General features: G+C 52.4%; 1 protein-coding gene across 1 annotated transcript; it reads right to left on the bottom strand.

The window, feature by feature from the left end:
- On the bottom strand, positions 1–11,238 carry fmnl2b (formin-like 2b). The gene is made up of 28 exons (XM_076041635.1): positions 10,764–11,238; positions 9,677–9,760; positions 9,499–9,579; positions 9,333–9,409; positions 8,515–8,598; positions 8,284–8,427; positions 8,070–8,196; positions 7,635–7,711; positions 7,393–7,486; positions 7,195–7,269; positions 6,931–7,041; positions 6,544–6,693; positions 6,338–6,439; positions 5,761–5,981; positions 5,289–5,395; positions 5,006–5,200; positions 4,872–4,892; positions 4,480–4,604; positions 4,194–4,396; positions 3,407–3,641; positions 2,235–2,303; positions 1,940–2,020; positions 1,675–1,804; positions 1,124–1,284; positions 927–1,028; positions 585–683; positions 253–376; positions 1–145 (listed from the first exon to the last, which is right to left on the bottom strand). The coding sequence occupies exons 1-28, from the start codon at positions 10,878–10,880 to the stop codon at positions 57–59; spliced, it is 3,285 nt and encodes a 1,094-aa protein (XP_075897750.1). The 5' UTR covers positions 10,881–11,238; the 3' UTR covers positions 1–56.
- Positions 11,239–12,363: the final 1,125 nt, after the last annotated feature.

Below are 12,363 nucleotides of genomic sequence, written 5' to 3'. Positions count from 1 at the left end.
GTGTGGTCTCAGCGGTTGGCGTGGCCTCAGTAGTGCTTCTCGGGGTGGGCGGGGCCTCAATAGTGCTCATCGGGGTGGGTGGGGTCACAGAAGAAGCGGGAGCTGCGTTTGGCTGAGCGGGCCGTGAAGGGGACGGTCTTCAGGGCTGTCGGAGGGGCACAGGAGGAGGTCAGGTCAGGTTGTGGATGTGGTCACATGACACCTGCGTGGATGTGGTCACATGACTCCCCCACCCTCCCCACCCCCAGTCACCTGTGATGATGTCCTCGATGGCACCGTCCTTGCCCTCGTACACGTGGCGGCTGTCCTTCCCCTGCCGCCGCCGCAGCTCCGTGATCAGCTCTTGCTGCTGGCGCCTCCCCCGGTGTGAGGGGGACTGGGGAAAGGGAGTAAGAGGAGAAGGAGGGAGAGGATATGGGGAAGATAAGGAGAAGGGAGGTGGTTGGAGGAGGGATAGAGGAGGGAAGGGGAAGGAGGAGGAAGGGGACAGGGAGGAGTAGAAGGAGGAGCAAGAGGAGGAGGAAGAGGGGGGGTCAGTGGCTAGATTTGGACAGGGAGGGAAAGGTCAGAGGTCACGCACTCACCTTGGTCTCCTCCTCCTCCTCCTGCTGCTCCTGCTGCTCCAGTTTCTCCAGCAACATCTGCTCCTGCCGCCGCCTCTGCTCATTCTCCTCCTCAGCCAGCTGCTCACACACACGCACGCATGCACACGCGCGCACACACACACACACACACACATAGGAGTGGGAAGGTGAAGAGAAGGAGAAGGAGGTGGAGGAATATGTGGAGGAGTTGCAAGAGGAGGAGAAGGGAGAGGAGGAGGAGGAGGGGGAAGTCCACACACACACGCACATGCATACGCACACGTGCACACAGAGGTCAATCCGGGTTCCCTGGCTCCCGGCAGGGAGCGGAGTCATACCCACCCTGAAGGCCTTGATGAAGCGGACGAAAATTGGGAAGAACACGGAGGGCGGCATGGTCTTGGAACTCTCGCCAAAGAACTTGACCACGTCCTCGAAAGCATCCTGTGGGTGAGTTAAAAGACCACTGTCAAAATCCCAGTGCCCACCGCCACTCACCTGTGCACCACCGGAGGAGGCGACGAGGCGTTCAGGGGCACCTGGGCGATGCGGGCGTCCTCCTGCAGCTTGCCCAGCCGAGATTCGTTCCTGCTGATGAAGTCCTTCAGCGTAGCGTTGTGCTGCACACTGAACTCCCTCCACGTCAGCTCCATACCCCTCTGGATCTCCTTAACATCACTCAGCACGTTCTCCAGGCTCACTGGGGGGGCAGAGAAGAGGGGGAGGCAGGAAGGGTGAGGAGCGGGAGGGCAGGAGGGTAAGGAGTAAGAGGAGGAGAAGGAAGGGGGAGGAGGTAGTAGAGGTGGAAGAAGAGGAGGGTTTAGGAGCAGAAGGAGGAATGAAGAGGAGGAGCAGAAGGGAAGGTAGGGGAGGAGGATTTGGAGGAGAGGAATAGGGAGGAAGAGAAAGAGTAAGAAAAGGAGAAGGAGGAAGAGGACCAAGAGCAGGATGGAGGAGGTAAAGGAGAAGGAGGAGGAGCAGGATGGAGGAGGAGGAAGAGGAGTAGGATGGATGAGGAGGAGGAGCAGGAGAAGGGGCTGGTCAGGGTTAGGAGGTTGGCTGGCTGCCCTCTGGTTGGTGGACTCCTCACCTGCAGCCGCCTTGTCCACGTAGTGCAGCTCATTGTAGAAGGGAGACGCAGCCGGATACTTTTCTCTCACCACATTGGCAATGTAGTGGAGCAACGTCTGGCTCCTGTCTGTTGACTTGGTGTCCAGCAGCTGCACACACACACACGCACACTAGTGTCACACCTCCTCCTCATCACTCCAGAAGTCGGGAGACAATTTAGATATGTTAATGGTCATTGATTGTGTGTGTGTGTGTGTGTGTGTGTGTGTGCGTGTGTGTGTCACCAAGTCCAGGCTCTGCAGCTTGAAGCCATACACTGCCCCCCTCTTGCTGCTGTTCATGTAGTTCCCCAGAGCCAAGATGATCTAGAACCACAACAGCAGCAGGTGAAACTTTGTGATGGAGTAGCGTGAACATCTTAGACCAACCACCTGGTCCTCCTGCAGGCAGGGGGTCCTCAGTGACTGGACCAGCTGACCCTCGTCCTGCTGATCCTGAACCAGCTGACCTTGGACCAGCTGAGGACCAGGTGATCCTTGACCAGCTGGTCCTGAACCAGTGAAAGAAGACCACACTGACCTCAAGGATCTTCTTGAGCTTCTGCGACGACTTGATGGAAACCGAGGCGGCGATCATGGCATGCAGTTGCTGGAGGAAACAAGACAGCGTTGAAGAACGGCCCTTAACCCATGACACGGTTACACATTGCGCGGCTCGTCAAGCTTTAATCGGTGGCTCGCATGGTACTTAATGACAAAATATAACACAGCCAATACGTTTTAAAAATGTGCTACATAAACATTCAATGAATACTACATGACAAAAACACAAACATCCACATTGTATTCCTCCTTTCACCTCAATTTATGTCTGTCGAACCTGGCAATGCAGCATGTTTACGGCATTGTTTGCAACTCCGGCTCACTTGACCGCAGTGCGCGTTTGCAGGTCGTGATAGCTAGGGTGGACAGCGTGACATGCAAAACTGTTTGATTTCTAATTAGAAAAGACAACAACCAGACATAATGAATAATGAAGATAAAGAGGCTGAAGGAAATGAAAATCAACATGAAGACACTAGACAGGGAACAAGCAGGCAAACCGATGTTATTAAGAATGAGGCATACAAGATGAGCACAGGAAATTTCAAGAGAAATGGACAGGCGAACTCTTATTTGTTCTTCATGGCAAAACCCACGCCTGTTTCAAACGTAGCAACATGGAGCACCACTTCAAAATGGTGCATCCAAAAGTCAATTAAGGTTTTCCGCCTGGCAGCGAACTGAGAAAGAAAAAGGCATAGCTTACTGCTTCACTTTGTGAGCAGCAAAATCTTATTCACAGGACAACCTATACTACAGAGCATTTGACAGAGTCTTCTTTTTAGATTGCGGGGATTTTGGCATGGGCAAAAAAAAAAAACATCCTCAGACTCAGAATTGGTTAGACTGCTTTTTGGAGTATTGTTCACAGACTTTGACAACAAGGACGCAATTCTTATAGGAATAAATATTAATATGAATATAGTCTAAATTGGTCTAATAAATATGGTCTTAATTGAAAATGTATTGGTTGTGTTGTTTCTCTTTTTTTGGGGTCACCAATGTATATGTGGAAATGCTCATCTGTGTGGGTGACTCGGTATATAGTCATGAAAGTGGCTCTCCCTTTAACTTTGCTCTGCCAATGTGGCTCCTGTGAAAAAAATAGTGAGGATCACTGCCCTATGACCACCACCACCACCGCCTCACCGGGGTCAACATCTGGACGTTGTCGCTGAAGTTGCCCATGAAGGTCATGATGTTCATGCGCTGGTTGAGGCGCTCGATGCGGCTGAACTGCATCATGAATCGGTCCTCGTCGCTCAGCTTCTCCAGTGGCTTCCTGTCGCGCTCGTACTGCCGCAGCATCTTCATCTCTGCCTCGGTGGGCAGGAAGCGCATCAGGCACTCCACAAAGTCCACACGCAGTGTCCGCAGGTCGAACCTGAGGAGAACCACCACCGTTCACGACAAGGAATGGGACGAATGTGACACGGGACGGAGCAGGAGCAGATGGATAGAATGTTTTGGTGACCCACCTCATAGGTGGAAAAAAATCTATTATGGGATGTGTAGAAAACATGTGCTTTAATGTCAATTGAAAATTAACCAAAGTAAAGTCCCAACAAAATCAGTGTCTTTGAAGGCTCTTGGTATTTAGCTCTTTACTGAAATGACTCTTAAAACACTGAAAACATTGATGAAATGCAGCTATTTCATGACTTACTATTAATATAATTTCTTGATTGATTGATTGGTTGGTTGACTGATGGAAAGTTTGGCAGGCCGAATTAAAAAGCTTTAATGGGCCGCATATGGCCCCCGGGCCGTAGTCTGCCAATGCCTGCACTAGTCAGATAGGGCTAGGTTATGGTTATGATGGTTGTAATATTGTGTGATGCTGTGTGAAGGTTGTGATGTTGTGTATCGGGACAACAACATGGTCTGAGTCAGTTTGCTGCTGCTGCCCCAGCTAGGCCCACAGAGGTGAACTTACATGTGAATGGCACGGCAGATGACCTCTGACCCCTGGCCGGCCTTCCTCAGAGTGATGGCCAGGTTCTTTGCACGGTTGGCCTCCAGCAGAGACACCTTGGACACCGCCTTCTGAGGGTGCTTCTGCCGGGCGAGGGTCAGGTCCACGGCCGGACCCTGGGCCTTGGTCTTGAACAGCTCCTCGAAGCCCTCCACATCCAGATCCTGCAGGAGACACCAGGCACTCTCAGACACCCGGTGGTCGGTACGTCTGCCCCCTGCTGGTCGCGCTCTTAGCCTGCACCCACCTGTAGGATGGCCTCGTCGTCCACGTCGTTGAAGACGGTGCCATTGATCTGGCTGGGCTTCAGCGCCACCCAGTTCAGCACCGGCAACCGAAACTTGGTCTGGATGGGCTTCTTGATCTTGACAGCTTCAGGGGGCAGGGCCAGGGGGAGGAGCCAGCAGCAGGTGAGCAGGCAGACAGATTGGACATTGCTGAGAGGAAACTCTGATGTACTGCAGTGTCTAAGTGAGTGTTTGTGTGTTTGTGTGTGTGGGTGTGTCTGGGTGTGTGCGAGCGAGTGCGTGTTTGTGAGTGTTTGTGTGGGTGTGTGTGTGTGCAAGTGTGTGTGTGAGTGTTGGTGTGTGTGTATATGAGTGAGTGTGTGAGTGTGTGTGTGTGTGTGGGGGATCTTACAGAAGAGCTTGAGGGGACCCTCTGTCAGCAGGGGAGACACATCAACAACATGATTGGTCAGCTGTTAAGACTCCTTGCTGCTGATTGGACGAGACGAACAGCGCCCCCTCCTGGGGGACACGTGCGACACTCACCTGCGAGTCCCGAATTGAAGATGACTGTGGGTGACCCCCCTGACCCCGGGAGGGGCGGGGCCACGGGAGGAGGAGGGGGGGGCATGGGCAGCGACGACGACAGCTCGCTGGTCCGACAGGGGGGTGGAGGGGGAGGAGGCGGGGGAGGAGGAGCAGGAGACGGAGGAGGAGCGGCCGCGTAGGAGCTGTTAACCACTAGAGACAGAGAAGGAGCAGATGAAGACTGAGAGTGCCTGAGTCAACGTCAGTCAGCCTGTGACCTGAAGGTAGCGCTGCGACTCACTGCATTCCAGCATGGGTGGAGGAGGAGGAGGTGGAGGAGGAGGTGCAGGAATCCCTGGAGCACCGCTACCCCCAGCTGCCATGCTGTGGTAGCTCACTGTCTCCGGGCTGTGCGGCAACCAATCACAAGGCAGAAGAGATGAGTGAGTCTAGGACGAGTTGAGTCTGCAGCTCAGAACCACAAGCTGGTTCTGCTGAGGATCTACTGAGGTTCAGCGTTGGTTCTGAGGTTCTGCTGAGGTTCTGCTGAGGTTCTACTGAGGTTCTGCTGTGGATCTTGTGAGGTTCTGCTGAGGTTTTACTGAGGTTCTACTGAGGTTCTACTGAGGACAAATTTTGCATCTTTCGAGATGTGACAATCACTGGGATTGTCTAACTTTAAATTCTGCTGAGGCTTCCTGGACCAACTGCTGTTTCAGTTCAATTCAAATTTTGACCTAGACCATTTCTTTCCATTGTCTGCTATGACTCACCTGGGGGACAGGTTAGCACAGGGTGGAGGCGATGGAGAGGCGGAGTCTGCCACGCCCCCGTCCCCCTCCCCTCTCTGAGGCTGCGGAGCTCCTGGACCTCCGGCCTGCTGGGCCTCCTGGGCCTGGCGCTCCAGGCGACTCTGCCGCCGGATGGTCTGGTCCTTCTCCCGGACCATCCTCCTCAAGGTGTGGACCTGGGAGTTGGCGCTGGTGTACACGTCCTGCACAGGTAGCAGGTAGAAACAGCAGCACATTGACTCACTGACTCACTGACTCACTGACCCCTGACTGACTCACTGACCAACTAATTAACTGACTCGCTGACTGACTCACTAACCCTTGACTGACTTACTTATTGGCTCATTAACTTACTCACTGACTCAGTGACCCACTGACTGATTGACTCAATCACTGACCGACTCATCGGCTCACTAACTGACTTACTGACAGCCTCACTGACCCACTGACAAATTACTGACCGACTAAATGACCCACTAACCAACTCACTGACATACTGACTGACTCACTGACATACTGACTGACTCACTGACCCACTCACTGACCCACTGACTCTCACCCGAATGTGATCCAGCTCCTTGTTGGTTTGCATCAGCTGCTTCTCCAGCTCCACGATCTTTAGCATGGCTTCGTTCTCCACGTCCAGCACACGCTCAGTCATCTGTGGACGGAGACAGACGCTCGTCATCATTAGCCGCCATCGTGGCTCCGCCTTGTTCATGTTCCCCTCCCTGCAGGAGGTCTCCTTGGCTTCACCCCCCTCACCGTCGACAGGCTCTCCTCCATCTCCTCCACCCGTTCCAAGGCAGCTGTCTTGGTCTCTGCGTCCTCCAGCAGCGTCCCCACGTCGAAGACGTTGTCCAGGTAGGCCTGGATCTGAACCTGGAGCCTGTCACTCTCCGTGTGCTTCAGCCTCTAAGGTCAGACAGACCGACAGACAAACAGGTTCTAGAAGTCATTGGGTTCTATCCACCTTCTTGAAGGTTCCAACAGATTCAGTAGAACCAGAATCAATTCCACTACTACCAGACACTACGGGACTGTAGGGCTTTAGCCAGATGCTAAAAGAGTCTACCAGAGTTTAGCCCGCCTCTGATTGGCTGAACAGATCCTAGTAGACACCAGTGGACAGGAAGTCACGTAACCACCGACCTCCAGATGTTCATCCAGGTTGAGTTTGGTGAAGTCATACTGCAGGTGGACTCTGAAGTTCATGTCCTCCACAGAGTGGACCACAATGTTGATGAACTGCATGCAGGCCACCTGACCACACACACACACGCACACACGCACACACACACACACACACACACACACACACACACACACACACACACACACACACACATAGTCAGTGTCACCCTGAGCTAAACTGAATCACTCACTCATCATGTCAGAATCATCTGTAAAACTCACCAAAAAGTCAATGTTGTCGTCTTCATTCTTAAAATGTTCCATCAGCTTCTCAAAGCGCATCGACTCTGTGCAGACCTAGCGAAGACAAGTCAGTCAGTCAGTCCATCAGTCAAACAACCAATCAATCAATCAATCAATCATTCAGACAGCTGAACGATGTCCATCAGTTTTCCTCCAAACATGTTGTGAGATGTTTACTGTTTTGAAGTTGTCGAAGGCAGACAAGATGATCTCATGTCCTCCTCGGACCAGACACACGGCCGCCAACAGCTCCAGCACCAGAGCCTTCGTCCTATAGGAAGAAGAAGAAGAAGAAGGAGAAGAAGAAGAAGAAGAAGAAGAAGAAGAAGAAGAAGAAGAAGAAGAAGAGGAGGAAGAAGAGAAGTTGAGCTTCTCCAAGGGGACCTCCTCAGGACAGTACCTTCTGCTCTGCAACCTACCGTGGGTTCCTGTTGTTGAGGCTGAGGGCAATCTCGTTGACGGCATGAGGGTGTGACATCACCATGTTGAACCCATACTGAGGAAGAGGAGGAGAACCAGATGATGATGATGATGATGATTATGATGATGATGATAACGTAGAAGAAGATGTTCTAGTTTCTTCATGAGACATTGTGGTGGCTGTTTGTTCTCCTGGTTCCTGACAGGGCTGCTGGTGGAACAACTCCAGCGAAGGTCTTGATCATCATGTGAGTGATCATGGTGATAATGTGACTCATCATGTGACTCAGCATGTGATTCATCACGTGATTCATCATGTGACCCAGCGGTGCTTCAGTTTTAATACTTAACTCAGATTAACTCAGTTTTCTTTCACTGTGGCATGTTTGAAAAGAGTCCCTGAGTCAGTGAGTCGATGAGCCAGTGAGTCTCACCTGGTAGTTCATGACAGCTCGCAGGCACATGACACAGACGTGGACGTCGTCCTTCTTGCAGACAAGTCTGGAGTTCTTGAGTGTCCGCCGACTGGGCAGTGTGTTGGAGCGAGTTACCAGGGCAGAGCTGCGGGACCAACCACCAATCAGAGGAAAGGAAGCCGGTCACGTGACCGCACCTGGCTGCACCTGGCTATACCAGGTGACCCCCTACCTGATGGAGTGCCTGGCGGCCCTGGGGGCAGAGGAGGAGGGCGAGGGAAGGCTGCAGTCACCATGCAGATCCTCGATGGAGCGACTCCAGGGGGAGTCCAGGGACGAGGACTCACCGGTGCCCTCTGGCTGCTCGCCGTCAAACCTGCACCAGGAGACACAGCGGAAAACTGTCAGAAAAGCCGGTCCAGACCGGCGGTGTTCTGATCATTGGCCTGGGCTGTTAACTCACGTGACAGCATACTGGGCGAAGGACAAGTACTCCACCAGGACATCTAGACCTCGGTTCTCCTCGTTCAGGAACTCTCTGACCCACCTGCAGCAGGAGAACAGTGAGCAGTCTGAGAGTGGACCAGGGCCAGGGCCAAAACTTGGGCTAATCAGGACCTGGACCACGACCAGGACTCGGACGAAGACTAGAACCTGGAATAGGACCTGTACCATGGCCAACCAGAGCCAGCCAGGACCAGGACAAACCAGTTCCAGGGCCAACCAGGGCCAGGACCTGGACCTGAACCAACCAGGGTCAACCAGGGCCAGGACTAGGACCAGGACCAGGCCCAGGGCCAACCAAGACCTGGACATGGACCACAGCTGACCAGGGCCAACCAGGACCAGGACCAGAACCTAGACCAGGGCCAACCAGGGCCAACCAGGGCCAACCAAGACCACGACCAACCAGGTCCAGGGCCAACCAGGGCCAGGACCTGGACCAGGGCCAACCAGGATCAGAACAAGGAACGGGACCTGTACCAGGGCTAACCAGGACCAGGATCGGACCAACCAAGGTCAACCAGAGCCAGGACTAGGACCAGGACCAGGCCCTGGGCCAGGTCCAGGACCAGGACCAATCAGGGCCAGGACTAGGTCCAGGACCAGGTTGTGGGCCAACCAGGACCTGGACCTGGGCAAAGGCGAACCAGCGCCAACCAGGACCAGGAGTAGAACCTGGAACAGGACCTGTGCCAGGGCCAACCAGAGCCAACCAGGACCAGGACCAACCAGGACCAGGGTTAGGACTAGGACCAGGATCCTGTAGATGATCGCTACCCGATGTGGTTGGTGCGAAGTGAGATCTCCAGCTCTCGCAGCATCTGAGTCGACTCCTGAACTCGTCGTCTGAACTTCTGCAGAGAAAGAAAAAGAGGTCAAAGGTCAGAGGTTAAAAGTCAGTGGCTGTTCGAACTCTCTGGGGCTACTACGTTTTCCAGCACACCTTGCGGGTGACGGCCGGGTCAAGGAAGCCTCTCAGCTTCTGGATGTAGGTGTGCGGAGGGTTTTTCACCTGGAAGCGCTCCTGCACAGCACAACACAACACAACACATTTACACACAGACAAAGTAAAAGACAACGGTTTTGGTGGTTCCTGCACAGGTTGCTTAGTTGTGGCTCACCTGGTCACAGATCAGCTCCCACTTCTTCTCGTTGTCGTAGGAGCGCAGTAGGCGCACCTTGTCGGGAGGCAGGTTCATGGAGTTCTGAGAGAAAAAGGTCGAAGTTCACAGTCCTGCAGTGTGTGTGTGTGTGTATGTGTGTTGTTTGTTCAGATTGTTGCCAAGTTAGCAGGTTAGCATGTTAGCATTTTGAGGTGAAGCTTCAACACCTTCTGGTTGCCTGGAAACAGGCCACTGAGGGACAAAATCTCTCGACATAATCGAGGTTCAGCAGGAGGAGCTTCAAGAGGAGTTTAAATGAATAACTTCTCAAGGAGCTTCAGCAGGAGGAGCTTCAAGAGGAGCTTCAGCACGAGGAGTTTCTGAAGAAGCGTCAGGAGAAGCTTCAACAGAAGCTGCAGCAGGAGCTACAGCAGCAGGAGCTTCAAGAGTTCAAGAGGGGTTTCATGAGGGGCTTCAGCAGGAGCTTCAGCAAGCGGAGCTTCAACAATGGTAGTTTCAAGAAGAGCTTGAGTCGGAGCTCTTAGAGGAGGAGAGTCAGCAGGAGAAGCTTCATGAGGAGTTTCAGAAGGTCCAGAGACGCTGCCAGCAGGTCTGCAGTCCTCCATCACTCGACGTGCTTCTTCTTCTTCTTCTGAGAATCACTGGTGAAAACCAAACTCAGCAGCAGCGACACGCTAACAGGCTAACATGCTCGCATGCTAATATTCAGCTAGCCCTTTGAAGTGATGTCCGTCTGTTTGACGAGGAGGAGAAAGTCAATGTGCGTGAGTGTGTGTGTGTCTGTGCTTGTCCACACAGACACACACACACATACATGCGCACGCACACACACACACTTTACAGTCAACTGGAAATAACATGTGTGTTATTAGTATTCTAGAGTGTGTGTGTGTGTGTGTGTGTGGACCAAGAGGTACGCGCACGCACGCACGCACACACGCACACACGCACACACACACACACACACACACGACAGTCTACCAGAAATAACACACATGCTAGTATTCTAGAGTGTGTGTTTGCGTCTCTGTGGTGTGTATGTGTGTGAGAGTGTGTGCATGTGTATGTGTGTGTGTGTGCTCACCAGGGCGATGGAGAACCTCTCCTCCAGCTCGGCCGGGTCAGGCAGCGGCAGGCGGACGGGTGCAGCTCTGGATCGGATGACGGCCAGCTGGCTCTCCATGCTCTCCGCGTTCCCCATCGCTCTCTCTCTAGCATGCACACCGGGCAACCGACACACACACACACACCCTACAGCCGCACACACACACACTGGAACATGTGGTCGGCCATCACGCACTGGTCAGTCGTCTGTCCATCCGTCCCTCCGATCGCCCCTCCTCCTCCCCTGTTTCTCTCTCTCCCTCTCTCTTTGTCTCTCGCCCTAGCTGCCGTCGTCACTGCTGCTGCTGCTGATGCTGCGACGTCGGGTGTGTGCGTGTGTGTGTGTGTGTGTTGCTGCAGATGATCTCGTTAATCCTCCCTCTCTCCCTCCCCCCACGGTCGGTGAAGAAAGAAAAAAGCAGAATTGCTTGGCCTCCCTCCTCTGCTTTGTCTCTCTCTCTCTCTCTCTCTCTCTCTCCTTCACAGCTGAAGTCTTTGTCTTGGTCTCTCGACCCTCCCTCCCTTCCTCCCTCCCTTTCCTCCTTCCCTCTCCTCCCTCTCCTCCCTCAGACAGACAGACAATGAGCCTTCTGCCACCACAGGCCCCGCCCACCAGCCTGACACACACCACACACACACCCACTCAGAGTGAGTGAGGTGTGTATAATCTGATTCCACTGCAACACAATTAAAAAAACAAAAGTCAATAATTTCAGCATTTTATATATATATATATATATATATATATATATATATATATATATATATATATATATATATATATATATATATAGCATTTTATATATATACATTTATATGTATATATATATATATATATATATGTATACATATATATATATATATATATATATATGTGTATATGTGTGTGTGTGTGTAATACATACGTGTGTGTAAACATAATACATAACATACTGTAATTTTATCTTCTGCTTCCTATGAACTCTTCAAAATAAAAGCATCCTGTTGCTGAAAGATGGAAAATGGTAATTTTGAGTCTTTTCATCGTCAACTTTTAGTGAAGTTTTTGAAAAAAGTGAGATGAAGTCAGATGAAGGGCGCTGTGTGGAATGCTACTGGTGTGTGTGTGTGTGTGTGTGTGCGGGACTGTAGTCAGCCTGGTAAGCCAGTGAGCGGCAAACAAATGCATTCTGGGTAATTCTACGTGTCAGCTGGTCAGTCCGCCCAATGCCTGCAGCTTCCTGATGGAGGCGCTGCTGCTGCTACTACTGCTGCTGTTGCTGCTGCTACTCCACTGATGCTGCAGGAAGTCTGTCAGACGTCTTTCAGCATCAGCACCATGGACAGTCACTGCAGCAGATCCGCCCCCTCTGGCAGCTACTGGGACTGCGACACAATGGGCGGAGATGATGGAGCTCCTCGTCTTTTTTTCTCCTACTGTCTGTAACGTCGCTGTGTCGTAGCGGGGACCTGGAGGAGGAGAAGCTGAAGAGGGAGAAGGGGGAGGAAGAGGAGCAAGAGAAAGAAGAGGGAAAAAAAGAGGAGGAGGAGGAGAGAGAGAGGAGGATGAGGAGGAGGAAGGAGACACAGTGGAGGAGAAG

This window comes from Nelusetta ayraudi, unplaced genomic scaffold (assembly GCF_046127955.1).
Source record: "Nelusetta ayraudi isolate G7.1 ecotype Tasmania unplaced genomic scaffold, CSIRO-AGI_Nayr_v1 ptg000004l, whole genome shotgun sequence".
NCBI classification, from domain to species: domain Eukaryota; kingdom Metazoa; phylum Chordata; class Actinopteri; order Tetraodontiformes; family Monacanthidae; genus Nelusetta; species Nelusetta ayraudi.
This window is presented reverse-complemented; position numbering and strand designations above follow the sequence as displayed.

Coding starts and splice junctions, on each gene's coding strand:
- fmnl2b (XM_076041635.1), bottom strand. CDS start 10,880: ATGGGGAACGCGGAGAGCATGGAGAGCCAGCTGGCCGTCATCCGATCC. Junction 5,982..6,337: donor AGGAGCTGGATCACATTCGG/GTGAGAGTCAGT, acceptor CTACCTGTGCAG/GACGTGTACACCAGCGCCAA. Junction 1,805..1,939: donor AGCTGCAGAGCCTGGACTTG/GTGACACACACA, acceptor GTGTGTGTGCAG/CTGCTGGACACCAAGTCAAC.